The 23,589-nt window shown below is 41.6% G+C and overlaps 1 protein-coding gene across 1 annotated transcript in view; it reads left to right on the top strand.

The window, feature by feature from the left end:
* The window catches only part of LOC308281574 (glycine receptor subunit beta-like), a gene marked incomplete at both ends in the record, with an annotated part of 97,795 nt that overhangs the window by 29,885 nt on the left and 44,321 nt on the right, over positions 1–23,589 (top strand). Inside the window, 3 exons of the mRNA XM_080721801.1 lie at positions 3,986–4,138; positions 10,499–10,647; positions 17,479–17,643. Coding sequence (XP_080577927.1) covers positions 3,986–4,138; positions 10,499–10,647; positions 17,479–17,643 — 467 coding nt within the window. The remainder of the gene's footprint in view (positions 1–3,985; positions 4,139–10,498; positions 10,648–17,478; positions 17,644–23,589) is intronic.

Genomic DNA, 23,589 nt, shown 5'->3' with positions numbered 1-23,589 from the left:
ATGCCCCTGTTCATCATAAGTGATTGGAAAACCTTTGAGAAGCAGCTTTAGACACCTCAGCATTTATTGATGAACCGGATACCTCGCTGCTTGAGGTATCCGGTTCAGAGCTCCAGGAGCTACCCATCATGCCCGTTGGATGGCAAAGGTTATTTATTGTTTGAAGATCTGGATGTTTCATGGCCAATTCAAACTGACTCTCAGGGAAGAAAAAGCATGCATTGATTTGTGCATTTTTGCAGTTTGCATTTATGTGAAGGCATGGATGATGGCACCTGTTGCTGTCAGCGCTCCACTAAATGACAGCTGTTAAAACCGTTGCTGGAATATTCATCAATAAATGCTGAGGTGTCTAAAGCTGCTTCTCAAAAGTTTTCCAATCACTTATGGTATTATTTGGCCCCAGAGATCGTCAGACTTGCATTGTTTGACAGTCAAGTGAGCGCGCAAACGAAGAGGCTGATGGTGAGAGCCATGAAAGACAGCAATGAAGATGATGAACAGGGGCATATGAAGAGAATTAGTGTTGACCTTGGAACAATTGCAAGGAAGAACATTGAAGATTTTGTGTCTCCCAAATCCAAGGTGCTTTTCAAAATGATGGATCTCCCAGATGACTTCCTTGATGTTGATCCCGATGAGTGGGAGCCCAGGGTGGACTACCAAGAAGCTCTGGCTGTAGTGAAGGCGATGAATGTTGTCAATGATCATGCAGAGCGTGGGGTTGCCCTAATACAAGAATATTGTGGTCTCATTACTAAAGATGAGTCCCAACTCCAATACTTGCTGCAAATTGTGCAGAACCATCGGCACAACTATCCCGATAGCCGTAAACAAACTTTAATTGATCAGTAACTACTGAATTACTATACTGCAGTGACTTTCAGGGGTTTTGGGGGTAAACAAGGAAGTGGGGCTGTTTGCTTGTTGAGTGTTGTGAGTATGATTGAAGAGTGTGTGCACGTTAAATGAAAAATAGCAATTTGTCATTCTTTGCTTTGCTATTTCCTACAATACATTAATTCTGGTTTGACATATGACAAACATGTAATTAGATTTGTGTTTAGATTTGTAAGCTTAAAAAATATAATTTCTGTGCTTAGTATAAGAATAATGTGTAATGTATAACTTAAATGTGCCTACAGTGCAATTCGATTTTGACCAATAAAATGTACAATCTTTGACTTGATTGAGCTACCTCTAAATATGCTTGAAATTCAACCAAATTTTAACCAAAGCAGTTTTTTGTACATTGGAACATAATTGGGGGGTGAGACTCAAGAAAATCTAAAAAAGGTAATTTAAGATCCACCCTAATATATATATACCGGTATATATATATATAATCAGTGATGTTACTAGGTTTTCAATGTAATGGGTCCCGGGACCCACAGGTGGTCATTCAAATGGGTCCCAGAAAAGTTTTAGGAGTCCTCAATATAAAGTTTACGCGCGCAAAATGGCGTCGGACGTCGGTGGAATCAAAACATTGACGTTTCTATCGCCTGTTTAAGACTTTCTACGTGGATTTTATTTGAGTTAACGTAGGGTAAAGTAGGATGCTTTCACCCATGAACAATGGTGGTGTCTGTGGAATTTTAAAATGTTTTTCTTTTACCGTGACCCGGTAAATTATTTTAACATGGACTCCAATGGAGGCGCATCCCCGGGACCCCAGGACCATGACATGAATGAGTCCCTGGGTGACTTGAATGAGTTTTTGATGCAGGATGCGCACGTAATGACATCATATATATATATATATATATATATATATATATATTTAAAGGAGGACTTCACCACTTTTCAACGTATCTTCATATCCTCACTAAAAAAATGCTGTGGGCAGGTCAGAAACCCATCTTCTTGTGACATCATCGATTGGTAATCCAAGCTAATAGAAACTGCAGGCTTTCTATTCCTGAAAAGTTGCAATGTTAAAGTGGAAGCCATTGTTCTCGGGATAATAAAAATCTAAATATATTTTTTTTAAATATTGATTTTTTTTTTTTGGGGGGGGGGGGGGGGGGGGCGTATGATGATGTCACAAGAACATGGATTCTGAGCTTCCTACAGCTCTCCTAGGAGACTTGGACCGAGTAGAAAAAAATTGCGCTATTTTATTACGAACATTAGTGAGGACCTATTATATGAAGACAGGTTGAAAAGTGGTGAAGTCCTCCTTTAAGCAAACATTTGTAGCTAGAATTTTGCTTCTGGGGAGTCCCTGGAACTAAATATTTTGAGATGGGCCTCCATGGCCAAATACATATCCTTCACATGAAAAGGTTTGAGCACCACTGACATAGAAACATAGGATTTTCAAAAAAACCTTAGAAGGATTTGAAATATTCAAGATTCACAGCGCGGCAGGCTTGTATATCTGCTATTTTTCAATAGTTAAAGTACCCAGGGCCCAGAATTTGGTGCGACACCCCTGCACAGAGCTGTGCTGATAGAGGGTACCTTCTACATCTGGGGAGGAGGCTATCCTTACTGATAGAGGGTACCTTCTACATCTGGGGAGGAGGCTATCCTTACTGCAACGTGCTTTTGGTTCAAACCCAGGACTCCTGGGGTTGTTCCAGAGGGGAGGGGTTGCCACTCAGCCTGTGTCTTTGTGAAGGTCATGTTTATCCATGGAGGATTAAACAAGACTGAATACACTAATGACGACCATTATGCGATGATGATGAAGAGGAAGATGATGAAGACAAAGATAATGGCTTCCAGAAGATGAAGAAGAAACATCATTTGTTTGTTCACAAGTGACTGAACACACAACCCTACAGTTATAAGGGATGATCTCTGCTGTTGCATTTAACACAAAGCTTTGCGTTTTTATCTCCGTATCTGTGTCTGCAGCAGTGGTGGAATAAGTACTAGTATATTCTGTTGTCTGTCTGTTTTAGTACGCAATGTATTAGTACGGATCTCCATGTATGGGGAGCCGTGCTCATACGAGGAGATATGCACGTGTAGGGCTGTCATGTTTATGACATTTTACATGACGATTAATCGTCACTCAAATAATTGCGATTAACGATTTAATTGTGTTTTTGTCGTTGACAATTACATTTCTGTTTGGGTTGTAGGCTTTGAAGTTGCACATGGTAGATATGACACATAAACTAAATATACAAAGAAATGACTGACATATTTGACAACTTATACTTAAACTTATACAACTTTATACTTAAAAAAGAACATTGATAGTGGAAATAGCCGAACTACAAGCTTACACCGCGTTGTAAGCTTGTAGATCGTCTATTTCCAAATTTTTCAACATGGAAACGATTATGACGATTATGAAAAATAATCGCGATAATGTCTGAAATAGAGCTCGACCTTGGCTCTGACGCAGGCTCGTTTCTAACCGGCAGAACCTCTGACGAATGTCTGGTGGGACTCTTTCAATAGCCCGGTCTAACCCTTTGGTATACATTTCTCTACTAAGGTCTTTCTAAAGTGCTGGACTTAGCTTAGTGCTATGCTTAGCTTAGTGTTTCTTCTGGGAGTCGCTGGAGTCTGCCACCGATCTGGATGGGAAGCCTGTTAATATAAGTTTGTCTGATGTCATATTGATAACATCAATCTGACACGTATGCCGTCCATGCCTGGTTGCCATTGACTCCGGCCTAACAATGGCTACTGTCTATGACGGCAGTCCCATATGACATGATGGACTGGACTATCTCCATATATAGTGTTCTCCAAATCTCCATGTTTAGGCCAAATAGGTTCGCTCCATTTCTCCATGTATGGGTCCAAATGCCCAACGTTGAGCTTGACAACGAAACGTTCTTAACAATGTCAAATAATTGCGATTAGACGGTTATGTAATAATTGTGACAGCCCTATGCACGCGTGCGTCATGTTTGTACCCCTCACTTCGCAGGTGCAAATCCCCCCCCCCCCCCCCCCCCCCCTCCAAACGATGTGTTTGTTTGATGACAGCGTTGTCTCCCCTCTCTCTCTCCTATAGGATACTACACGTGCATTGAGGTGGTTTTTACCTTGCGCAGGCAGGTGGGTTTCTACCTGATGGGCGTGTACGCCCCCACGCTGCTCATCGTGGTGCTGTCATGGCTGTCCTTCTGGATCAACCCGGACGCGTCCGCTGCCAGGGTGCCTCTGGGTAAAAATACACACACAGGCACACGCACGTACACAAACATACATTAACCTCTTCAGGCCTATATATATATCGTCGTTGTCCGATGAAAACCTTGTATGTCCAAAACCGTTAGTTTTGCATTTATCATTTTAAAAATGATTTAAACGAGTGAAAACAGCCGATCTACAAGCACACAACGCCTCGCAACGCGAGGCGTTGTGTGCTTGTAGATCTGCTGTTTTCACTACTTTTGTGCAACGGCCTTGTCTGATGAAGCGGGGCTTTACTTTGCGAAAGAATGTACAAATTTGAAACTTGGAGATGCGAGGTTTCCACCCGACAACGACGATATATATATATATAAGTTCAAAACGTGTGTTCTAGGTATATGATAACTTGTGAATAATGAGTATTTATAACTATTGTATTGTACTAATGTATATTTTGATGCCAATACATTGTCCTATTGATATGTTTACTTAAACGGCCGCCGACATAAAAAAGGGGAAAAACGGCTATTTTATATGCTAATATTCTGATTAATTTACTGTACTTACTGTACTAATGGTTATCAGTTGTTTTGGGGCGAGGGGGAGGAGTTTAGCGTGCATCTCATTCTGTATCTGCACACAGAAAGCTAGTCGGAGTGAATATGTGAATTTATATAACAAAAGTTTAAACTAGAAGTTGCAGGCATAAACATTATAAAGTGTGTGTGTGTGTGTGTGTGTGTGTGTGTGTGTGTGTGTGTGTGTGCGCGTGTGTGTGTGTGTGTGTGTGTGTGTGTGTGTGTGTGTGTGTGTGTGTGTGCGTGCGTGCGTGTGTGCGTCCGTGCCGTGCGTGCGAAAATAGCCAAGCTACAAGCTCACAACATGCATTTTTCCCGCCAGGAAGACCAGAGTCATATCGTCGCGCGCCGTTTCAAACTGTTTCCAGATAAGAGAGACCACGCTACTTACTATACCATACTATGATCATTTCGGGCTGAGCTTTAAGTAAAACAATGTAGTACTTTTTCCACCACTCAAGCACTCACACACACTTGTGAGTACAGTGATTTTTAGTGATGCATCGATATGGAAATTCTTGACCGATAACGAAATAACAATTTAGCCGATACCAATATATAACATCCCTAGCCTGGCGGGGCCCGACGTCATCTGCGTTCACTCACTCATTCCTTCCACAGTATAACTTCTGGACTTCCGTTGATTGGCAGCGAGTATACCGATTATTCTCTGATGGGGGCCAATCAGTGACTGCTTCCGCACTATGCTTCCGCACAACAAACGTAGTCTTCCTGACAACAAGTGAAAAGATTTCCCTGATTGGTCCATGTGTAGACGGTGACGTAGATGCATGCTGCAGGCTGCAGCATTTTCAAAACAACAATGGCTGCCCTCGCGATGCAAAAAGTGTAACAGTTAACGCTCTAACCGTAAAACAACCAATAAGTGCAGTTATTTCAGAGTTGGAATCAATTACAACAATTAAAAAGCAACACGGAGGATGCGCTAGTGGAGTTTATCGGCCGAAAAGACGTGTTTGTTTGCCGTTCTTCCGACTGGCTGAGAGATGGTGATTGGTTAGAGGAGTCTGTCTGTCAAGGCAAGTACTCCCGCCCACTTTTCAAGCTGCCAATAGGCCAAAGGCCAGACGTTATACTGTGGAAGGAATGAACACAGATAACGTCGGGCCCCACCAGGCTATAGCATCCCAGCACAAAATGTGTGCTTATCAACAACAGATAAACATCTGCTACTGCCATCGGTTAATGTCAGCTATTTTTGCCGATACCGTTATTGACTGATAACGGCAAACATCGGCCGTTACCGATGTGTGGTCGATACATTGGTGCATCCCTAGCGATTTTATGATTGATAATTTTGATACATTTTGGCCATTGTCAACCGTAGTTTTGATGAGGTGCGCTTCACCAAACAGCGTGCAAATCTCTGATATGTCTGTATCGCGGGAGTAGCTCATTTTTGCTTGACTGTCACGAGCGCACTCCTGTGTATGATCATCCACGCCTCATTTAACACCAAAAAAGGCATCCGGAAATTCTAACAGTTTACAGTTTACAGTTTAGGCATTTAGCAGACTTTTAATCCAAAGCAATTTGTAAATTGCTTTGTTGCAATTTGTAAATAGCTTTGCATCATCACAGAAAATGCACAGATATACAAGCTGAAAACGCGGCGGTACACACTACACACGTACTTGACAACTCGTAGATCTGTGTAGGTGTGTCCTTCCTGCTGTTTAGTATAGCCTATACTCTCAAGTGTAATGAGAATAAGAAGTTTACAAAAGTTGAACCCCACCACCTAATAATCCAGCTAATAATTATGGGAAGGATATACGATAGAAGACTTTTCCCCACATTCCTAAAAAGATGATACTGGAAATGGAATCCATCCAGGGCATAATGGAAGTGGAACGCGTCTATCTAATAGCTTATGGACCAGAGCGTATTGATTACTGAGGGGAAATTCATCTTTTGGGATAATTTATCACTGTCCTGCACCGGAATGGGGAATGGATCTGTTCTGGACACAGCTAGATCCATACTGTCAGAGTTGGAGTTGGCATGATCAGTGGCCAAATACATACTATAACAGGGGTCTTCAACAGGGGGTCCGGGACCCACTAGGGGTCCTCCAAATCTTTGTGTGATAGAAACTTTTTTCTCCTTTTTTATATTAACCACTTGAACCCTAATTTCCATAATCGGAGAACTAGCCAAAAATAGTAGATCTACAACCCTGCAAGCCAAATGACGTCATGATGACGTTATGATAGCGTCCCCTGGTGACTCCGGTGACGTTCAGAACTAGGCCAGATCACGGCCCATATGGGGATGGTCTTGACGTCATTACCAGGATGTTATTTGGACTATAGGATTATTGTCATTGTGTGTATGTTAGTTGAAATATGAGCGTGTAAGGTTATATTCTTGGACATTTCTGACCAGTTATGATATTTATCTGGCCTCGATCGGACCCGCTCTGATTAATCCAGGACGTCCGTTTTTGTGGACAGGATTTATTTTGGTTGAAATCCTACATTGATGATTGTGCTGTTAAACAATGAAACTATATGGAATCTACAAACAGATTGTGGGGGTCCCTGCTTCATCTCTCTCTCAACTAAGGGGTCCTTGGCCTGAAAACGTTGAAGACCCCTGTACTATAGTCTCTGTTGGGTGGAAACCCGAGTACCTGACAGAGTCCAAAACTGTTACTTTTCAGGATTCAAATGAAAAAAGTAGCAAAAATAGCAGATCTACAAGCTTGCGGATCTTCTCCTTTTGATGGTCTTGTGTGACACTGTAGTGTGGTGGAGATCAGAGGTTTTCTTCCCGACAGCGCCGGTTTCATTTTGGGCGTGCTTTACAATGTTTTGCGCTGCTGCATGTCGTTTTGAGTGGATGTTGTACCTGTTCCCTCCATCAGGCATCCTGTCCTCCTCTACTCCATCCCTCCATCCATCCATCCATCCATCCATCTTTGCTTCTGACCATCCCTCCATTCAGGTGTCGGTGAGTATCATCATCATCATCATCATCATCATCATCATCGGAGTGCAATATTTAATTGAACTATAATGGTTTTAATCTAGGACTGGGACTCGATTAAAAAAAACGAATTAATTAGATAATTTGTAATTAATTCATTAAAATATATCGCATGTTTAATCGCAAAAAAAAATTTGACCTGAGAAGCAATCTTATTTAAATTAAAACGCATTTTGGGAGTTTTTTAAATGACAATTTCCCATCCACTGGGCAGAGCAAATAAGCGGTCTGATCGGCACCTTCTCCCATTGCTTGCACTTGTGTTTGTTGACTGTTGGTTGGTGCACCGACCGTTATGATCGGTATGCCTGAAACTCATCCAGTCAGAAAGGTTCCATGGCGCAAAAACTATGTGCGTTTAAAATGCGTAATTTTAACACGTTAATTTTCTGAAATGAATTATTCGAAATGTATCAGTTAAACGTTTATTGATGCAAACAATGGCTTCTATTATAGCATGCTGAAACTTCCCAGGAATAGAAATCCTTTAGTTTCTATTAGCTTAGAATCCCCATGTGATCATGTCACTGATAGGCAGGTTTCTAAACTGTAGACCAAAGGTCTTCAACAGGGGGTCTGGGACCCCTAGGGGGTCCTCAGAGTTACTACAGGGGTTCCTCCAAATCTTTGTATGATAGAAGCTTTTTTTCTTGTTTTCTATATTAACCACTTGAACCCTAGCGTCCCTATTCTAAGAACTTTAGCCAAAAATAGCAGATCTACAAGCTGAACTTGTAGATCGGCTATTTTTGGCAAAGAGGTTTCGTGTTTCAATTGAAACGGGTGAAACATAGTTAAGGCCGCCAGTGGCCACACTAGCTCGAACTGCTCAGACTCAACACTTACCTAGTAGGCTACTGTTTGTGTTGGTGAATGATCAGGCCATGAGAGAGTTCACTTTACTTTAGCTTCCAGCTGGGACGTGCAGAGAATGTTAAAGAGGCAGGGGCAGAAATTGGAAGTCGGCTATTTTCGGTACTTGATACCACACTAAACTGAGCATAATCAAGTCAATACTGGAGATAGGCGTAAGGCATGGATTTCTACACAGAGAGGGCAATTCTTTCAACATAAGATGCTGCATTCAAGTTCAGGAGAGTTTGGACAAGGCAATTCTCTTGAATGCTGCCTTCAGGTATGGCACAGAAAGGGGGGCATTTGTATTTCTTTCACCACACAGAAAACTGCATTTGTGGTCTGGAGAGGGCACTTTTTACAGATGGGTAAAAGGGCAGGGGCTCAAGCCCCCTTTGATGTCTATGTGTGCACGTGCCTCACTTCAAATTGACACCATAAAAACATCACAACTTGAGATGGCTAATCAATCCCTGAAAATCAAAACACTACAAAGGCAAGGCACAACGAACACAGTACAATCAGAGCATCACAGTGCAGTAGTCAGAGGGCTGTACAGTCAATGCTATGTAATATTGGATACAAAGATGAATTTGACACATATAGTTGCAATGTTAAAGGTGATACACCATGCATTTAAAAAGTATTTATGTCATATTGTTTATGTCCCAAAAACGTTTTTCAAAAGGTTTGAGGCTAAATTATCACTCCCTGAATAGAGAGCCTCTCATTTTTGAATGGCTCTCAGAGCATTTTTCAGCTGCAGTACCACCTTTGGCCTGAAATGCGCCAGCCAGCCAGCCCCCCCCCCCCCCCCCCCTCCCCCCCGACGGCAGCAAATCTGGACAGCCTGTTTTGAGAACCCGTGGGATGCTTTTAACCTCCACCTTCCCAAAACCAGAGAAAGACACAACGGTCTGAAATGGGACTTTGTGAGGATAGAAGGTGCTAGTGGGACCCCCAAAAAAGGTTTTAAAATTGGAAAAGTGAAATTTCATGGTGTATCACCTTTAAAATGGATACAATAATTCCTGTGTGCAGAATTATTTCTGCAGGTCCCCAGATGATTAACTTAAAGTTATACTATGCAACTTTTTCAATTAAAAAAATCTTAAATTTGATCTAACTATTAAATCGCTAAAGTTTTAGAACACCCACTCAATTAATTTCAGCCCTGAAAGGCTTTTCTAAATATGTTTTTTGAAATCCGGGCTGAGGTCCGGATTTCGCGGCAAAATGACGTCACCTTTAAAATGGATACATAATTCCTGTGTGTGGCTCTATATGAGCTGTGTCAATAATTTTGACAAATAATAGCTCGCAGCAACATATTGAAACAAAAATAAATAAATAAAAAACTCAACTACTTCATTTTTGGAAAAAGCAAACTTTAATTGTGAACTGAACTTTGAACGAGTTCATATAGACACACACACACACACACAGTCACAAACTGTAGTCAAAGCCATACTGTACCTACAGTATGTAACTTGATAACGCCCTGTCGGGGGTGAAACCTTGTTTGATTGAAAAATAAAGAAAAGACGGGAGAGCGTCCTTATCGTGTGCGGACATTTCCTTTTTAATTCCCTTGATTGGTCGTCTTTGGATCCAGCGCCGTGTATAAAGCTGTGGATATAGAAACGCATATCGTGGTTGTCGGGTGGAAACCTTGTATGTCCGTTTGTTTTGTATTCATCATTTTTAAAATGATTTAAACTAGTCAAAACAGCCGTTCTACAAGCACACAACGCCTTGCACCGCGAGGCGTTGTGTGCTTCTAGATCTGCCGTTTTCACTACTTTTGTGCAAAGGCCTTGTCTGATGAAGCAAGGCTTTACTTCGCCAAAAAACGTACACATTTGAAACTTGGAGATACGAGGTTTCTGCCCGACAGTGACGATATTTAAAGCATGTGCTTAGCCTACCTCTCTTTCCTATGCCAGGCATCTTGTCGGTGTTGTCCTTGTCCAGTGAGAGCATGACACTGGCCGCCGACCTTCCCAAGGTGTCCTACGTGAAAGCCATTGACATCTGGCTCATCGCCTGTCTGCTGTACGGCTTCTCATCCCTGGTGGAGTATGCTGTGGTTCAGGTGAGTCAACAACAGTCACCAGTGCCCATGCGTGTTTCCTAAACCCACCAGGCTTGAGTTAACCCATTTAGGCATAGAATTAGAAGGATTCAAAAGACACTTATAGAATCGGGTCAAAATTCTAATGTTCACGACTTTTCAAAAATAGCAGATCTACAAGCTCGCAGCGCGGCACTCGGTGCCGCGCTGTGAGCTTGTATATCTGCTATTTTTCAATAGTTAAAGCATAAAATAATGATACACAAAATGTGTACCCGTTCTAAATGGGTTAAGACCCGCCTCGCGGAAACGCCCCTCTCAATAAACTTAAGTATGAAAGTGCATATATGAACGTTAGTGCTCTTGGTGCAAAGCAATACTGTACCTATTACCTACTGATCCATTACAATAATACACGCAGCATAATACGCCCATATCCAAACTCTAACAATCAATGTAACTGATAATCAGTTCGTATTTTGAGCACAGTAGTGAGAAATTATTAGCTTTCTCAGAACGTTTTTCTCTTTTGCAAAGTTACAAAGTTTCCCTTTTTTAAGCACAGTACAAAGTAAGTTTCAGGTTTTTTTGAGCACTGTAGTGACAAATTAATAGCTGTGCATTGTGCAAATGCAGGCTTTTCTCAGTACAAGTTTTAAGATTGTCTTCATGCCTTTACTGACTTTATCCACCCTCCATGTGTCCGGCAAGGATTTCAGCCACTCCTAGAAGTTCTTGTGTTCCCGCAGGGCGGGTCTTAACTCAAGCCTGGTGGGTTTAGGAAACACGCGTTCTCTCCGTGTCCCCTAGAGCAGGGGTTCTCAACCTGTGGGTCGGGACCCCCAGGGGGTCCCCAAATTATTTCTGCAGGTCCCCAGATGATTAACTTAAAGTTATACTATGCAACTTTTTCAATTAAACAAATCTTAAATTTGATCTAACTATTAAATCGCTAAAGTTTTAGAACACCCACTCAATTAATTTCAGCCCTGAAAGGCTTTTCTAAATATGTTTTTTGAAATCCGGGCTGAGGTCCGGATTTCGCGGCAAAATGACGTCATCATACACTACCGGCCAATCAAAGCACGGTTATACACGGTGCTGGATCCAAAGACGACCAATCAAGGGAATTAAAAAGGAAATGTCCGCACACGATAAGGATGCTCTCCCGACTTTTCTTTATTTTTCAATCAAACAAGGTTTCACCCCCGGCAGGGCGTTATCAAGTTCCATACTGTAGGTATGGCTTTGACTACCTCGCAAGACCCCTCTACGATGCGTCTCGGCGAGGCGCAGGCGGACGTGGTGGTCTGAGGCCCGGTCCGGGGAAAAAAAACGTCCGAAAAAAGCAGACGCGACCGCGGTTTGCTATACCGCTGATGACCAGTAGTTGAGCAACTTACACAGTATAGCTTTAATGTTCAACATTGTTTTCTCTCTCAACAGTAAACCAACCAACACAAAGTGTAAGGGCTCTATTTTGATTGTCTTAAGTGCCTTAACTTAAAGGCCTGTCCCTACTGTCTCCGACCACCTAACTTTTCATCAGAAAGGTCCGGTTCAACTACCAACTAACGTCACTCGCATCTTCTGAAAAGCATCACCCCAAATTAGAAGTCGGAAAACTGCACGTCGGAAAGTCGGAGCTCTCAGACGAAAAGTTTGGTGGTCGGAGACAGTATGTACAGGCCTTTAAGTTAAAAATAGAGCCCTTACACTTTGTGTTGGTTGTGAGGCGTTGTGCTTGTAGATCTGCTGTTTTCACTACTTTTGTGCGACACGCCTGGTCATTAAGGCATAAGAGCTGGTACTTAAGACAATCAAAATACAGCCCTAGGTGTAAAGAGGGTATCTGCATATTTCTAAAGTGACAATTATACCTCTAAAATGACAAAACATTGGCCAAATTGTCAAATATTAGAGGCAGAAATTGTGAAAATAGCCGATCTACATTTAAGATGTTAAATGTCTGAAAATACACATTGACATGAATCCAGTGTTGTTTTGGTGATTTAATGTTTGAGTTACACTATTTTAATGATGTCACACGCATGTCGCTTAACACCTACACTAACTGGAGTTGCATTTGCACTGCAGCTTTTGTAAAAGTTGTTGAGGTGTGAATTTAAGGGTTGTTTTACAACGATGTGTGCGTGCATGTACTCCTGCTAAAAAAGATTCGGGGCGGCGTGTACCCGCATGACACAACCAGTACAACACTGCATGAATCCAACATGATGTGGCAAACAAGTCTATGAAGTTATCTATGACTTTATATTTAATCTCCAACGCTATGTCATACCATATGTATTAGGGGGGGTCCCTGCTAAAACCTGGGAATTAGGGGTGTGTATCCATCCCTTACAAGGCGATTCGATACGTATCCGATACATGGGCTACGATTCGATTCAGAGACGATACATCTTACATACAGAACGATTCGATACGATTCGATACGGTGCAATTTCGATACGATTTCGATACGATTTCGATTTTGTGGAATTTTATGCGATTCGATTGGATTCGATACGATTCGATACGATTCGATGCGATACGGTGTGATCTGATACATACGTTTAATGAAACATTAATTTTCCATTCAATTAAGAAGCTATAATCTATAAAGTAGCATTGCTGACCTTCAAATAATGGATATCTCATAAAAGACCATGGAATAACAGAAAATTGTAAAGAAAGATGGATGACAAACATTTTAGTATCATGTCATTGTTGTGTTCATTCTAAATAGACACAACATGTAGATACAAAAAATAATTAATATAAACTACAAAGCCTACTGACATGGTTTGAAAATCTGTCTCACACACCCATTTCTAAGAACTTCACTTTAGCAGTTACAGTTGGTCAGGTGGAGAAATATAAAACAAACACACAAAAGGCCTGGCCCTTCAGGCTTCAGTACAGTGCAATAATTGTACTTTGCAAAGCTGCTATAATAACACTGAAAAACTAAAATACATCCTCACCAATGCCACAGATCAGATCAATCCTCAGCAATGCCACAGATCAGATCACCAAATAAAACTAGTAAAAGAGCCTGCTGTTATTCAGTCAATAAGATCATTTCAAAGAGATCCACTTTACAACAGTAACAACAGCAGTATAAAGTAGGCTAAGTGCAACATTTGAAGTCTGGCACACATCATGTCTACTTGTTATCTTATGGCTCTACTGCAGTAGTTCTAAAAAAAAATCAATGTCAAGGACCCCCAGTTTGACATGGATCAGGCTGTCTTAAGTTTAAATGGAACCAAATGGACCCATTAGGGTCCATTTGGTTCCATTTGTACACTCCCCTGAGTTACACATACCCAAGGGTCCATTTGGTTCCTATCATTTCGCCGAGGACCCCCTAGAACTCCCTCAAGGACCCTTGGGGGTCCCCGGACCCCACTTTGAAAACCAATACTCTATAGTAGCCCTTTGCCATAAAAGCTGATGCTGTGATTATTACCTTTGCTGTCGACAAGCGCGGGGACTTCTGATGGTTCTAGTAGAACCGGGTTCTACTGGGAAAAGTGTTATAATCCAATCCATTACTGTCGCATTCTTATAAAATCCAAACTTGCGTTTCTCCACTGGAATAATGAATCCATAGTGATGGAACTCAACTACCACGTTGTTGGTTTGTTTACAAGTCGCTGTGTGTCACACATGCGAGCGTCATACACGCTGCATCGGAAGTAGCAGATCTATAAGTTTACAACCCATCCACATGCAACACCCTGTGGGCTTGTAGATCTGCGGCTTCCCGCAGGACAGTGACTGCAGTACGCAGAAACCCAGCTCTATTTGGAGGACAGAGAAGCAGGCAGCTTTTTCTTTTTTTTCTTTCCGTTGCACTGCAGCACTGACTGCTAGCAGAGCGCTCACTTTTGAAGTAATGATTTGTAACAGTAAACGATGAGTAAGTAAGTTCAGAATTTCACAGCAGGTTAATTATTTAATGCTAAAATCCGATTAATCCGATTAATTACTTTAGGACCGATACATCGACCGATACGGCCGCGATTTGGACCGATCCGGGTAAACGCGCATCGATGCGGCCGTATCGCTAGTGTTGAAACCGATAATCGATTCATATCGATTTTTTCCGGCACCCTTACTGGGAATACATTCCTTACCAAGACATTTCTACACCAATGTGTTTGTAAAGGTGTCTAGTAACTAGCGGTGTAACGATATAGTAACTGTATCGAAATATCGTTTTTAACTTAAAGGGCCTACACCATGCTTTTAAAACTATATTTTTTGTATATGCTCAAAATTGAGTCTTAGACAGGTTTTAACCCTCAAAAAACACTGACCATTCTTTTTGTTTGTTCTAGCTCTACTATAATGAGGCTCTCCAGCTGCAATACCAAAACGGCCTCTGTTTGCTCAGGGGCGCATCTAGTGGGGTTTTTCCAGAAAAAAAAAAGTTTTTTGAAAAAAAAAAAAGTTTTTTGAAAAAAAAAAAGTTTTTGAAAAAAAAAGTTTTTTGAAAAAAAAGTTTTTGAAAAAAAAAGTTTTTTGAAAAAAAAGTTTTTGAAAAAAAAAATGTTTTTTTTAAGTTTTGAAAAAAAAATTTTTTGAAAAAAGATTTTTTTTTGACTCTGCATTGCATTTTTTTGAAAAAAAAAAAGTTTTGAAAAAAAAGATTTTTGAAAAAAATAAATGTTTTGAAAAAAAAATGTTTTTTGAAAAAAAAAATTTTTTGACTGAAAAAAAAACGGGAAAACGAGAGTGACGTCACTCTCGTCAACTCTCAGAACAGCACTGTTCTGAGAACCCGTGGAAAGCTTTTCATCTCTGTCTGCCCAAAACCAGAGAAAGACACAACGGTCAGAAATAGGACTTTGTGAGGATAGAAGGTGCCAGTGGGACCCCCAAAAAAGGTTTTAAAATAGAAAAAGTGAAAATTCATGGTGTAGGTCCTTTAAAAAATCTAAGTATATCGAAATGAAAACAGCTAAAATCGAATCATATCGTTTTATTTTGTATCATATCGAATCAGCTAGTGCAAAGAATCGATTGTATCGATATTACCTACTTGTGCATTGTATTTAGCATTTTTAAGAAGAACAAATGAAAAGGAGTCGTTTAATTACTTTTCCTTTCCATATAGTTATACTGGTCTATCAATAAATGTGTGTAATCTCTGGGTTCATGTCAAGGTGCAGGTTTGTCAATATACAATGTCCATGTATTTGGCAGATAATCACTGTGTTTACTTATTTATATCCACCAGTAAGACTCCCTAATCGGGAGATAAGCGACCGTTGGTCGCTTATCTCCACAAATAGGCCAAAAGTTTGTTTTACCAATTATTACACTCTATGTGAACATTTACATCAACAAATCCCAAGTACTATGCAGAACAACCCATTTCAAGTTTTTAATGTACAACAATATTTAGAAAATAGGTCTACAAGCTGACAGTCCTCGTCCCTTATATTCCCATAGGTTATATGGAGATCTCAGTGTTTGTCAGTCCTTGTTCATTTATGCCCATATATGGACATCTCTATATCTACTGTAACAGTCCTTGTCCCTTTATGCCCATATATGGAGATCTCTTAACTGTAAGTCCTTGTCCCTTTTATGCCCATATATGGATATTCCTGATGTCATCAGTATATGAACATATATGGGCTTTCTGATATGCCCATATATGGAGATCTCTTAACTGTAAGCCCTTGTCCCTTTTATGCCCATATATGGATATCCCTGATGTCATCCGTATATGCCCATATATGGGCTTTCTAATATGCCCATATATGGAGATCTCTGTATCTCCATATATGGGTATAAAAGGATACTTCAGGTCTGACATCAGGTTTGTTTATATTGGGTTGCTAGGTTTGACATCACAAACTCTATGGGCCATCTGACCTAGAAATCTATATTTGGGCATAGATGACTCATCGTGACCTCATCACACGTCGACCGCACGTGTGACGTGCGGTCGACCGCACGTGTGACCGACGGACGGCCGGTGGAGGTTTTCATACTAAACTGCGACCTTACGGTCGCAATAATAATATATGTTTAACTTAAAAACCTGCACTATCCACACTTTTCACATAGATTTAATTTCTTTGCTAAATAGTTACTATATCGATTTTAAATCATTGAATCGAATCGTATCGTATCGCCATGAATGAACCAATATCGTATCGTCAACCATGTATCGTGATATGTATCGCATCGCTAATAAAATGCATCGTTACACCCCTACTAGTAACACATCTAACAAAGTTTGAAATTCAAAATTCCTAGGAAAACCTTTGACAGCTGCTGAAAGTTGGGCTCCAATTGACTTTCTATATCTAGGCTACACTATACTACTATGGTTTATTGATGAGTCATCACTTTTCACAGTTTTGTCCGGAAAGTTCTTTGTGCAAAACAAATGCTTTCAATGGATTCTGAATCATGACAAGCCCCTAGTTAGACCACTCTCATGATACTTAAAGCAGATTTTCGGGGGCATTTTCTTCCTGTATAGTATAGTGTATAGAAAGTCAATGAGTCAGAAATTCTCCAATTTTGAATTTCAAACTTTGTTAGATGTGTTTCTAGACACCTTTACAAACATATTGGCGTGGACCTTTTACTTGGTAAGGAATTTATTCCCAGATTTGATATTATTCTGATAATATTCTCTGACTATGCTTCATCTATCCATGAAAAACGTTGAAGACCCCTGCACTAGGCCATGGACGACCCTAAATGGTAAAATGGTAAATGGTGCATTTATATAGCGCTTTTATCCAAAGCGCTTTACAATGTGCATTACATTCACCCTGACTCAAGCTTTATTTGTGTCCCTTTCATGTTGGTGTCCAGGTGATGCTAAACAGTCCCAAGCGCATCGAGGAGGAGAAAGCCAAGATGGCCACCAAGGAGAAAGCCAAGAGAGAGAAGGAAGGGAAGAAGACTCCCAAAAAAACCAACAACACGGTCAACGGGACAGGTGGAACGCCTATCCACAGTGTTGTCAGTGCCGTGCAGGTACGGTAGGCCTCACTGCATGCATGAACACACCTAGGGGCGAAAGACTAATCGAACCATCTAGTAGCTGGTTCCCTCCCAAGTTTCCCTCAGGACAGGTGGCGCTCGGTAGAGCTTAAAAGTTCAGCCCGAGCCCGACGGGACCCGACGGGTCGGCGCGGCGCGGGCTGGGCCGGGCTCAATTTGTCACGTATATGTCGGGCTTTGGGTCGGGTCGGTCTTTTATAATCCGGTAGGCAAGCGCAGCATATAACGTGATGTCTCTGTGACTTTGTAAGCTGCGCTGCACCGCTGCGGCGCAACTTGACACAGTTGAGCGTGTGTGACTGTATGTGCGCTGCTGCGCAACGTTCAGACAGTTGAGCAACGTTCAGTTGAGAGTGTGCTCCCGTGTGTGTGTGTGTGTGTGTGTGTGTGTGTGTGTGTGTGTGTGTGTGTGTGTGTGTGTGTGTGTGTGTGTGTGTGTGTGTGTGTGTGTGTGTGTGGCGGTGGCTGCTATGGCCAGTGGGTGCTTCTCGCTGTGGCAGAGCGGAGCGGAGGAGATCGTTGAAACCATTCACAGACACTTTTGGATTTCCTAATAATATTATAGACATAGTGTGAATGTTGTAGCTATAATAGCCTGTACGCCTGCTTCCTGATTTAGCGACGGCCGTCAGCTGTGTTTTCCAGCGAGGCTCTGTAGCAACTCATAATGTAATAACGGCTCATAATGTAATAAGGGCTCATAATGTAATAATAAAAATGTAATAAAAACTCATAATGTAATAATCAGCTCATAATGTAATAAAAAAACGAGCGCATAACGTAATAATGGATTTTTCAATAATGTAATAATGTAATAATGTGTTACATTAAGAACCTCCACATAGGAGGCTCATAATGTAATAAACCTTCATAATGTAATAATGTATTTTCTATTACATTATGAGCTGATTATTACATTATGAGCTTTTATTACATTTTAATTATTATGCGCTTGTTTTTTTATTACATTATGAGCTGATTATTACATTATGAGTTTTTATTACATTATGAGCCCTTACTACATTATGAGTTGCTACACACCCTGCCAACTTTGTTGATGAAGAATGGAGCAACTATCTGCTAAACATGCAGCAAATGAATACATATGGGGATCATTTAGCTGTACAAAGAGCATCCACAATGTTCAACAGTTCGTGATTGTATCGACACTGGGTGTTGATGCAACATTGATAATATCCCCATGTGGTCAGTATGACGACAGTCTGCCATTGCTAGTTCTGGGCCACCTGCCGAAGGTCATGGGGACCATTATGTAAGCCTTGGTGGACCAGTCACACACTTGATTCAAAGAGTCCAGGAAGCAGAGGAGAGCGCATCACTTCGATCTGTCCCTCATTCTGGCCCTAAGTCTAGCCCTCACTCTGGCTCTGACTCGGTACCTCACTCTGGCCCTGACTCGGTCCCTCACTCTGGCCCAGGGCCGGTTTTAGGGCATCAACAACCACAGGGGGGCACCAGAGGATCAACTGTAAACAAAAGATATTCACATGAGCTAAGCTAAGCTAAGCTAACGTTGCTGTCTGTAATGACTGGTTACACTTAAGGGTTTTGAAGAAACGTTAGGTGGATACTAGTATGCACAACTCTAAAAGAACTGGTGCACTATTGTGTTGGAGCACCTCAGTGCGGCTGCAGAGTTAAGGTGCTATCTATCCCTGATTGATTGATTGATTGATTGATTGATTGATTGATTGATTGATTGATTGATACTTTATTAGAAGTTTGCATAGGAAAAGGTTCATGACAGTACAGTTCACTGGTACAAAGTCAACTAAAGGGAGATCGTAGTAAGCTTTTCGGCTTATTTGCACAGGAAACCTTCATGTATCTCATATAACAACTGAGACCACACTATTAAGTAGGGTGACCAGACGTCCCGGTTTGGCCGGGACTGTTCGTTTTCAAGCTGCGTGTCCCGGTGTCCCGACAAATATCTCTAAAACACTAATATGTCCCGCTTTTCAACATTCACTACAGAATTATGCCAATAACAGTATCTGTTATCAGTGGTTGCATAGACATGTATCATGTTCTTTTCACGAAAACATGCTCACCTAACCAATCAGAAAACATGTACAAATTCATTGCGCGTCTGAATTCAACGCTGAGGCTGTTTGTCAATCACTCACTGCCTGTTTGCAACTCTGCGGTGTATGTGCGCTTGCATGAACGTTTTAGACAACAGTGGTTCGCGTCCCGGTTTGAGCGGCTGAGAATATGGTCACCCTACTTTCAAGTCATTATGCTAATGTATGGACGTCTCTGTTGTTTCATACACCATCTTTGGGCATATTCTACACTATTGTTATTATAGTTTGAGCTTGACTGTGATACATGTGGCTACCTGTTTGATTGATGTTTTTGTGGGATAGAGAAGCCAGTTCTTGTAGTTACTGGACTGTCAAAATTGTAGCTACCTTATACTGTATGCTGGTGGAGAAGGGGAAAAAATCAAACCAAGTTTGAAGTGAGAGGTGGTGCGTGTGTGCGTCCTCATAATGACATTATCCGTTCCTATCTATTAGTCCGGGAAAAAAACGGTGATTTTTGGCTGAACGTGGTTTCGTCGGTAAAAGTTTTTTTCTCAACTGATTCTTGTAGCTTGGGGTCACCTCTTAAGGATTCAAGAGGATGACCAGTGATATCCATTGAGCATTTTTTATTATTAACCCCTTAATGCCTGAAACATGGGCTCCCATTGACTTTCTATACAGGAGGAAAATACCCAGAAAAAGATTATTTTTCGGGGTATTTAAGGAGGATCTGAGGGGTCTAACTAGGGGTTTGTCATGATGCTGAATCCATTGCAGGCATTTGTTTTGCACAAAAAACATTCCGTGGGCTAGAAATAGCCTCAGAAAACAATACACGTATGGGTGAGTATTCATGTTAGTCGGAGGCCTTAGGGTTTTTTTTTCCCGTGCTAATCAGTCTAAAAGTGCAAAATTTTGCACAGATGTAGCTCAGGGCTTGCTCTAATGATTTAGCTAGGGCGTCCGAGTCTGCGACATTCGGGGTCGCCACAGCGGCCAAATCAAGTTGGGCTCCCATCAACTTTAGTGATGAAAAGTGATGACTCATCACTTTTCAGAGTTTTGTGGGTGTTGTGGTGACCCCGAAGGTCGCCGACCTAGCTAAATCATTAGAGCATGCCCTGAGCTACATCTGTGCAAAATGTTGCACTTTTAGACTGATTAGCACGAGAAAAAAAACCCTAAGGCCTCCGACTAACATGAATACTCACCCATACGTGTATTGTTTTCTGAGGCTATTTCTAGCCCACGGAATGTTTTTTGTGCAAAACAAATGCCTGCAATGGATTCAGCATCTTGACAAACCCCTAGTTAGACCCCTCAGATCCTCCTTAAATACCCCGAAAAATAATCTTTTTCTGGGTATTTTCCTCCTGTATAGAAAGTCAATGGGAGCCCATGTTTCAGGCATTAAGGGGTTAATAATAAAAAATGCTCAATGGATATCACTGGTCATCCTCTTGAATCCTTAAGAGGTGACCCCAAGCTACAAGAATCAGTTGAGAAAAAAACTTTTACAGGCGAATCCACGTTCACCCCCATTTTTCCCGGACTATATGTCTAAGTGGCTGTGTGTGTTTGTGCGCCAGCGGCTACCACAGGTCACCAGCACGGGGTGGTGACCTGTAGGTCCATGTTAGGGGCCCCGGAGCACCTGCTCGTGACCCCAAGGGTGTGGCACCCAGGTCATTCAAGCCATACTACAATGACCGTGACCACCGCGATGCCCGCCGCAAGGGAGACAACCGCCAGGAGAAGCGCAGAGGATCTGTGGGCTCAGACAGACAGCAGTCACCTGGACCCACTGCCACTGCGGATCGCCAAGCCATGCCACCACCTCCACCACCCCAACAACAACCTCTGCAGCAGATGCAAGCTCCGGTGGCACAGCTTGGGCCTCACATGGCCTTTTATCCCATGCAAAACCTGCAACCTCTGTACCCAGCACCTGCCCCAGTGCAGGCTCCAGCCCAGGCACCTACAACCCCTGTGACCTCTGCCCCAAAGGAGAAGCAGGCCGGGAAGAGGAAGGAGAAACGCAACCACGTTCCTCGCCAGTGAGCTGGTGAAGAAGTAATGTTATGGCCCAATATATTCTCCATATGTTAATCAACAAAAAGGGACATACATTTTATTATGCAGTTAGTGTGCTAGTACTGTAGATGCATATATACTGCAAATGTAGAAAAGCTTCCTTTAAGCATAGGCTGTTGATTTCTGATATACTGTATAATGTATGCTGTATTTCTGATATACTGTATGTGCATGTAAGAACTACATATATACGTGGTTTCTTCACTGACATGAGTAAAGGTTAAAAAATGAATGTACTCATAGAGTCAGAACATGACATACTGTTTACACTAGCCGCTTCGTTGCCTGCACCTGCGAGGCACGGCCTTGGACTTGGGGTAAAAAAGGGGGGGGTTGTAGATGGTGCCAGGCTGTATCATCGACTCCCCGACATTCCTGTACCGCGCTAACGAACCGTTATCTTCTTATTGCCAACATGAGATAGCGCTTCCTGAGGGAGTAAAGGGCAACATGTCGACTTCTAACATGTGAACCGGAGAACTCCCCAAATTCACGTGGACTGGGGAGTTGGTCTGGCCTTCAACTGTCTTCATTGCGAAACATCGTGCATGTTCATGCATGTACGTGCACAAGCGCGTGCCAAATGTGTGTGTGCTAAACTGAAGCTGTGTGTGTGTAACCCTATTGAGATGTTGTAGCGGAGCACCCTATAAAAGGCTGTGTATCCGTAGCTCAGTGCAGTTCTTTTTCTGTCTACTTAGAGAGAGTTTGACTCTGTTTAGTTAAGTACACATACTGTACTTCTTTTTGATTTTCATTACCAATTTCTGTATTGGTGAGCTTATAATTTGTAACTGTTTTTACTTCACTAAAGCTTTTTATTCACTTTTGCTTGGTGTCTGTCTGAATTCATTTTCTAGAGTTACAACTTTTAAGGTTTTGACTTTTTAACTTCCCTTCGGGGAAGTTCCGCTTCCATGGGAAAGAGGTGTTAGCATCTCAGGGCACTCAAAGCAACTTCTGGCTGTTGGAGCTGAGTTAGACTTTTGGTAAGAATCAACAAGTATATTTTCTTAATTTAAAAGTCTTTCACCTTCTCAGTGACTGACACTGCGCGTGCAGGTGTCAGTTGGGTATGCTTGGCAGACAATAAAATACAAATTCCCAACCCTAACCGGACGGACAGTTTGTCCGCAGTGGGCTCTTTTGTATCAAATAAGTCAAGCTGCTTTTCTCCAAAAAACAGTCCCTGGGAGAAAGCTACAAGGTAACAGTTTCACACTTTATATTGTCTTTGTGGTTTTGGCATTCTCCATCCAGACCTATGGTCTACATTTCTCAAGAAAGGTGCAATATTCTTGGTCTATAAAATAAAGTCGCTGTAGATAGTAATAATATTCACCAGTTAAAGAGGGTTTCATAGACAGTTCAGTCTTTATTCAGAGAAAGTTGTATTTGTACAGTAATAGGTGCATATACAGTAATAGTAGGTTTATACAAATGAGAAAGGTTATAACACCTGTTTGTGTTAACTTAAAGGTATAGTGTAGTGTTAGTGACAGTGTTTATTAAAAAGAGATCTGGTAACTTCTTGGGCTTAGGACCTGAGGAGGGTTCCGGGCGGCTTAGAGGAGTGCTTTAAAAGGTGAAAGGGCATTCAGTAACTCCAAGCTCATTACATGGCGTCCCTGGGTGGGCCCGATTGATTATTGATTATTGATTAGTAATTGATTAATTAAATTCGTGTCCACCGCCACATAAAGAATAGCCGAGAGACCCTTGGAATATAGTTATTACTACAGAAGTAAAGGATAGTTAATATTATCAAGGC

The sequence above is a fragment of the Nannobrachium achirus genome (genome assembly GCF_963921795.1).
Source record: "Nannobrachium achirus genome assembly, chromosome: 3".
Lineage (NCBI taxonomy): Eukaryota > Metazoa > Chordata > Actinopteri > Myctophiformes > Myctophidae > Nannobrachium > Nannobrachium achirus.
The sequence above is the reverse complement of the archived record's forward strand: the minus strand, read 5'-3'. Positions and strand labels throughout refer to the sequence as shown.